We start from the raw sequence: 7,423 nt of genomic DNA, 5'->3' as shown, positions 1-7,423 counted from the left end.
GTTTGTTGGCTCGCTGTTACTTTGTTTTTTGTAAACCACTGCCTGGGTTCTGTGTCTTTGAGAATCTAGCGAAACCTACGGAACCTCTCCCCAGGAAAATGCTCCTACGCACAGCTTGGGGGAAACACACAAACGGGGCGTGCTATTTCTGGGGGCACCTGTGAACTGCCTGACACCCTCTGTGGCCCCTGAGCTTCCCAGATGCCTCCCTCCCTGTTTACAGAAGGACAGACTGAAGCCGGGAGAACAGAGCTCGCCAGAGTATGGCAAGGAGCTCAGGAGACAGGCCCCGTGGCTCCTGAGACTGGCCCTCTTCCCTCTCCCCAGGGACACCGTCACGCGTCCTCAAAGTTGCAGCGGCCTGGTAGGAAAAGCTCTCGAAAAGAAAAGTGCTTTCTCTGATTCAACGTCAGTAACGGGAGCCGACCATCACTGTCCTCCGGCAGGTGTGACCCCTCTCCCCACCTGGCCCCAAGGGAGTCCCGCTGCATGTTGGAGATTCTTTGCCTGAGACTGAACCCAGTCCGCAAGGACAGGGAAAGAAGGCGGAGCTGCAGGGAAGGAGGTACAGAGCCTCTATGAACCTACCACCCCGGAACCCCGGGATCTGCCCAGTGGCAAACCCCCAAGCCCTAGATGCCCCCCACCCCAAGGCTGAGGATTCCCATGAGACTTGATTTAAGCTCCCTGTGCCCCGGCTACCAGCTGAAGCAAGAGCAAGCTTAGTTAAAACATCAGGACCAGCCACAGAGCCCCAAAGTGCACACAATGTCAGCTGAATTACCAAAAAAAAAAAAAAAAAAAGAATCAATAAATAATCAGGTAGGCTGATGAGGACGAACCAGAGCAGCGCGGGATGAGAGGGTGAGGTATGTCTTCTCCCGCTCTGAGGGTCATGTTCCTAGGACGGCCCTGCCACCCCCAGGACTCTGTGCAGGTGGCCAGGAGGGACTTGGCCCAGAGCTTGGGCTCTGGGGGAAAGTGCTGGCTGGTGGAGGTTCTGGGCGTGGCCTTGGAAGGTCACAGGCACCGAATCCAACCATCGGTGAACATAAGAATGACCTTCTACAGCGGATGTCCCTCTGGACAGCGTTGAGTGTCATCCTAACTTTGTTCCAGATCGGGCACCACCCCAGGAAACTAGAAAAGATGTTCTCGGCTCTGGAGCAGAGGGGTATGAGGCCGGGGGTCCCCCAGTTCCCAAGTCAAGGCTTTTGCCTCATTTCAGCCAATGCGCACATTTCTCCCCCAAACACAAAGGCACATGGAAGTAGTCAGATCTGCTGTCAGCCATGATGATCACAACCACGATCGATCACTCCAGGAGATGTCAGCTTGGGAAGAAGTCCTCTGCGGAGTCTGCAGCACTTGGCCATGAAGACCTTCGGGCTGGGGAGCCCCTCCCGGCCACCAGAAACGAGCTTGGGGAAGACAGCACAGGTGGGATGGTCGTGCCAAGTGAGGGAGAGGGCAGGCAGCGTGCAAAGAAAGGCGCCGTCTCGCCCCCAGGGTCCATGTGGTCCGATGGGGCTCTGTCCCGAGGTCCTCCTCACTCGGAAAGATCCCAGAGAGAATCAGAATCTGGGACTCAGCCCCGGACCCTGGGCAGAGGAAAGTCTCTGCCCATCCTCTGGGAAACTGTCCTTCACTTGGGAGCACGAAGTCTTTGGTGTCTGCCTCCCACCCCCAGAAACCAAAATGACTTGAGCGTTTGGAGACTGGACCTCCCTCACATCTCCCCACATTCCGCCAGCTCCAGGACAGCCCTGGGGTGGGGTCTCCCCATCGAGGACCAGTTCTGAGACTCGCTCTGCAGATGCTGCCAAATGCTGGGGTGCAAGAGGCCACGAGGGGCCCCGGAACACACCTCTGGGAATGGCCCTCAAAGCCCCCTGGGCAGAACGGCTCCAGCGCAAGGCTGGGGCTGGCCATGGAGAGGCGGGCTCCGGGGCTTCTCGGCAGCATCATCTCCCCTTAAATATCCGGATTTTATTGATGGACGCCAAGGTGGCCGTCACGTTGGACTCGAAGTCTCCATCGTGCACCCCCGTCTTGCGAAAAGCCCCCGCCGATGGGTTGTTCTCCCAGTAGTGATGCCAGTTCCCCTTGCTGTCTGCCCCGAAGCCATACAAGTCCACCTGCGGGGGCAAAGCACGGGTCAGAACCAGACAGCAGTGAGACAGGTGGCACCTCTAAGAAGGGGTGCCTGCGGGTAACCCCCAAATCTGCAAACACAGCGTCTGAAGAGTCACATAAACCCCTCTCCCCATACACCCTTCCAGTTCCTTACTGGGCCTGCCAGGGGCTTTGTGAAGTAAAAGCAAGTGCTGTGAAAGTCAAGTGGGATGGCAGAAGGCACAATGGGAGGCCCTGAGGGAGCTGGGGCAGGGGGACCTCCACCCCAGGGCTCCAGGAGGTGGGGGGAGGGGGGAGGAGAGCGAGAAGGGGGCCTAAGGGGGGTGGTGGTGAGAGCAAGGCTCCCAGCTCTGCCCCACCTGCTGGTAGAGCCTGAAACTGCCAACCCCCTGCTCAGAGCCTCACTTCCCTCATCTGGAAAATGGGGCCAAGAGGAATGACCCCATCGAGGCAGGTGGTAGGTGCTGATCTTCTTCTTCCCTGAGGCTAATTTCCACGTGGTCCAGGGGCCCTCCCTGGCCAGTGGGCGGGGGTGGGGGCTTTCCAGTATGTGACAAGCATTTACTGAGCACTTCCTCTGTGCCCAGCTCTGCGCAAAGTACATCAGAGTTCAGGCAGACCTTCATCGCGGCCACCTGGGGGTGCTGGGGCAAGAGGGACGCAGGAGTCAGATGTCAGACCTCGGAGCTTTGACTGACCATGAGCACCAGGGAGGGGCGGGGCGAAACTCAGGGCTCCCACCCACACAGGAAGGCGGAGGCCAAGGACTCCAGGCATCTGTGAGAGCAGGTGCCATTTGAACTGGTCTCGGGAGATGAGCTGAAGATGTCCAAGAAGGCATATTCGAGGGCCCTCCAGGGTATGATCTGCCCGGTGATTCTGCCCCCACGTCTGAGCTTCCGCCCGCTGGTTCTGCCTCTGCCTCGGGAGCCCGCGCAGAGGGAGCCGGGACCCTCGCCCCGGAGAACATGCCCAGAGAACACCGCTACCCCGTGCAGCCCACTCTGGAGAGTCAGGGCACGCTCCAGCATGGAGATCGGCATCGGAGCTTCTGGAACAAGAGCTATGTCGGGGCCCCGGGGCGGGGATGGAGGTCAGCCCGATGGCAGAGGCTCTCACGGGCGCGCTCGGAAACGTGGCAGCAGAAGTCCTCACGGGTGGCCGGGTGGGCACGGGGCCGAGGGGGGGCCGTACCTCATCGCAGATGTGCAGCGAGAAGATGACGGAGAGGATGCCCGTGGACGGGTACCGCCCGTGGCCCTGCAGCCAGCTGTCGAAGACGTACTTGATGAAGGCGGGGTGGTAGATCAGGATCTGCAGGAGGACACAGCCCTTCGTGAGCTGCTGCGAAGGACCCCTGTGCGCCTGCGAGGGCCCCCTCCCACGCTGTTGTGGCCTTGGGGGACAGAGCAATACCCAGGATGAGTGCCCCCGGACTCTGGGCCTGACCTGTAGTGGGAAGGACAGGCAGTAGCCTAATCACGGGGCCCGGGATGCTAAGCCACAACTGTGAGACAGAGAGAAATTAAGCAGTGACACAGTAAAGCCCCAGAAGGGAGAAGCCTCGCCGAGGAGGAGACGTCCGGGTAACATTCCAGTCAGGCCAGGAAGGTTCTAGGGACCAGCACGAGGTAGGGACAGAGGCACCCCTGTCACCCTGCAGGAAACACAGGCACAGGGACACCCGTTCTGCCAGCGATGGGACAGAACGGTCTCCACGCCGTAACATGACCCCATGTGTGAGGAAACTGAGCTCAGAGAGGCTAAGTGAGGCACCCAGCGTCACACAGTCAGGCTGGCCGAGCCGGGAGGGGTCTGGTATCAGACCAGCCCTTAATACCGCCCCCCCACCCCTACCGCTGCCAGGAGGACAGGGAAGGAGACTTCTCAGGCAGTAGATGTTGTGCCTGTGTGTCCAGGAAGCCCAATGCCGGACCCGAGGAATAGACTGGAGCAGAGGTCCGTGAGGGCTCTGCTCAACTGTTCATCTCAGCCTGGCCTTCAGCCACGGGCATCTGGGAGGCTCTCTCCTCTTCCCACTCAGCCCTCCAGGGATTCCCACATGGCTTCTCCCCAGGGCAGTGCCCCCCCGGTGTGAAGGGCAGGTGCTGGAGGCGCAGGGACACACCACAAACGAGCTGTGTGTTCCCGAGCAAGTCACTTGGCCTCCCTGACCCTGATCTCATCAGGTGAAAAGCACACAGGGTGTGCCAAGAACAGTGTGGCAGACGCTTCACTTCTTTCCTCCTTCTGCCTTTTGCCCAGGTCCTGGCCAGCCCCATCCCGGGGGCGCTACTGGGAAAGGTGGAGTTGGCGGCTGAGAGGTGAGGTCTGCCATTGAGAAGCGCACACCTTACATACAGCACCGGTGTGTGCTGTAAGGCCACCGGCACCCGCATCCCTGGAGGGCCGGCAGAAGCCCAGGTGGCTGGGCCACCCCCTCCCTGCAGAGTCTCTGACACAGCAGGTCTGGGGTGGGCCCGAGGGTCTGAGGCTAGGGCCGTATCCTAGCGAGGCTGCTGGGCTGGGGTCCCCCATGGAGAAACTGTCCCAGGATCCGTCTGTGGAGCAGGGAAGCTGCCTAGGGGCTCCGGCATCCACCAGCGGCAGCCAGGTGCCGGCAGACGGGAGATGGGGCTCTCTACCGTGGAACTGAGCCTCAGCTCAGAGGACAAGGGCCTGAGCCTCGACTTACCTTATTCTTTTTCACTTTGATCTTTGCGGGGACAGGAACGTAGGTGCTGCAGGGGGAGAGAGAGCGGATGGTCAATGTGCCCAGGCTGCCTGCACGCCGCTGGGGGGTGGATCCTGGACAGGGCGATAGGGACGCCACGTCCTCCTGTAGCAGTGGCCCATTATGGACACCAGAGGGCGCTCTTGGCTAACTCGAGAAAATTTTTAAAATGCTGCTCCCCCCACACAGAGGTCAAGACCAGGGGATTTGCTCCAAGCAAGCCTGAAGGAGCCTGAAGGAGCACAGCTCAGGGCTGCAGCACTGAATGATGAGCCCTACAAAGGCCCCCTTTCCATCTGCGAGGTTACATGTGCCCCAAGATGGAAGGTGCAAATGCACAGCCACCTGGCCTTAAGTTAGATCTAATGGGGGCAATTCCCACTCCTGATCCTGGGGTGGGAGGAGAGAGCAGCTGAGTGCAGGCCTGGCCCCCTCTCCCCCTCTCCCCCTGTCCAAGCCCACTTCCCTCACTGCCTTCCTGAGAGGGCGGCCCCCAGCTTCCCGCACCCCAATCCATCAGGCTTGCTGGCCGGACCTCCGACTGGGAGGCTTCTGGTCATTTGGACAGCAAAGCCCCTTCTTTCCAGGAAGAGTAAGGAACTAGGAATACGACCCAGATGCGAGCCTGGCTCTCAGGTAGGGCCGCGTGCTGGGGCAGGCCTCTGTGTCCCCCTGGGAGAAGGGAAGCGAAGGAATGAGCAGTGTGGGAATTCGAGGAGACAACAAGAGCCCAGGGTGCAGGGCACTGCCTGGGACGAGAACGCCACTCAGATATGAGCCCCAGGATGGGCCGGCACACTGCCTCCCAGCCTGCCCCCACTGCCAGCCACGGCTACTTTTACAGCTTCAAAAGCAGGGGGGCGCTGTCCCCCTCAGGGTGCAAGGCAGAGACAGGAAGGCGGCAGAACAGAACCCTCACGTGTGGGGAGTCCTTTCCAGCGGGTCTCCTCCTCCCAAGAAGTTTCCAGAAAGCCTTGGAGGCCTGTCCCGGAGTTGTGACGAGGGGGATCGTGGGCACCCACGGGTGTTTGGAGCTCAGGGAGGGAAGGGACCAGGAGCTGCTGCAGGCCGGGTGGGGGCCAGGGGCCGGCAGGCTGGTGCATTCCAGAAGCAAGTCTGGTGATGGGGGTGCGTTCTGGTGTGGGAACAGCACGGTGGAGGGAACTGAGGGTCCGTGGGGGGAGGGGGTAGACAAGGGCCTCCACTCCAAACCCCTCCCCCACTCCCGTCCCCCGCCCCGGGACTCACTGAGAAATGGTGCCCGTGGTGGTGGCACTGACCACCCACTCCAGGTCGGTGGTCTTGAAGGGGACCAGGACCATGCTGACATTCTCCGCCAGCTCCCTGAAGCTCTCGGGGTACACCAGATGGTGAGTGGTCTTGCTCCCAACGTCCATCTCAAAGCCCACCGTGGGGGCCTTGTTCATCCTGGGGGAGAAGGGACAGAGGGACACGCATCGCATCGCACAGGCGCTGCTTCAGGGCCCCAGTTCCCTCAGCTGGGAAACAGATGATTCAGAGGCAGCTAAAAAGCTTCTGCTTCTATCTCTGTCTCTTCCAGGATCTCCAGCGAGCCTGACTGTTGCCACTGTCGTTGACCTACTGTGCACAAGGCACCCTTCTGACCCAGGAAGGCGCCGTGTTGCACCTTAATGACAACCACACCCGGGAGGTATCCTGTGCTCCTATTCCATGATGGAAGAAACCAGAATGCCGAGAATTTGTCCCAGGACACAGAGCTAGCAGGTGGCAGGCAGCCTTGAACGTGGGTCTATCTGACCCAGAACCCAAGGGTGCACGCCAGGTTCACCGAGGCTCTGAGAAGCCAGGCTCATGGTCTGAGCACATAAATGTGGAGAGCACAGGAACAGGAGACTATTCTAGAAGGTGCCTGGGGGACAGCAGCCCCACTACTGAGTGAACAGTGGGGTGGAGATTACAAGAAACCCAGGATACACATTTTCCCGGAAGAGCTATTGTATTTGGTGATAGAGAAACATATTTATGTTAAAACTGCGTAGTTATTATGGCCTAGATTCCAAAAGGGGGCCGAATTTTAGAGATTAAACCAGTCTTCAGAGAAATCTTGCCCTCTCTCCAGCCCCCTATGGGCCGACCTCCTGGCCCGCTGGCTTCCTCCCTTGCAGGATTTCCCAGCTGGGTCCAGAGAGGCATGGCTGGTCTACCTCCTTCCTATGATGCACCACTGGGGAAACTGAGGCCCACGGGAGGCAGTGGGGGTGCTGGGTCCATTGGGGAAGTCTGGCATGCTAGCATGGGGGTCCTGACCTCCTGGTCCTGAGCCGAGGTGTCTCTAGTGGCTCCGAGGGGCCAGGCACTCACCTGAGCACAAAGTCGTGGCTGTCGATCTGAGGCCCATACCACGATTCCTTCAGGTTGCCAGAGTTGCCCACCACGGCACAGCGCCGGCAGCCCACCGACCTCTTCTCCAGCAGGGGGTCCACATTCCCGGGCACCACCTGGAACAGCTCCCTGATGGTATCATTCAAGTTATTGGGCTGCTTCTCCCGCTGGAGCTTCTGGGGGCCGAGG

The 7,423-nt window shown here is 59.9% G+C and overlaps 1 protein-coding gene across 1 annotated transcript in view; it reads right to left on the bottom strand.

Moving 5' to 3' along the window:
• Positions 1-760: 760 nt before the first annotated feature.
• ST3GAL1 (ST3 beta-galactoside alpha-2,3-sialyltransferase 1) overlaps positions 761-7,423 on the bottom strand; it is a 67,743-nt gene continuing 61,080 nt past the window's right edge. Inside the window, exons 4-8 of the mRNA XM_080800961.1 lie at positions 7,214-7,410; positions 6,119-6,298; positions 4,832-4,877; positions 3,331-3,450; positions 761-2,138 (exon numbers count right to left, since the gene is read on the bottom strand). Of these exons, the coding sequence (XP_080657087.1) occupies positions 1,965-2,138; positions 3,331-3,450; positions 4,832-4,877; positions 6,119-6,298; positions 7,214-7,410 (717 nt within the window). The 3' untranslated portion in view covers positions 761-1,964. The remainder of the gene's footprint in view (positions 2,139-3,330; positions 3,451-4,831; positions 4,878-6,118; positions 6,299-7,213; positions 7,411-7,423) is intronic.

Source organism: Martes martes (assembly GCF_963455335.1).
Source record: "Martes martes genome assembly, chromosome: 4".
In the NCBI taxonomy this organism is placed as follows: Eukaryota; Metazoa; Chordata; class Mammalia; order Carnivora; family Mustelidae; genus Martes; species Martes martes.
Note: the sequence above shows the minus strand (reverse complement) of the source record. Positions and strands in the feature narration are given on the sequence as shown.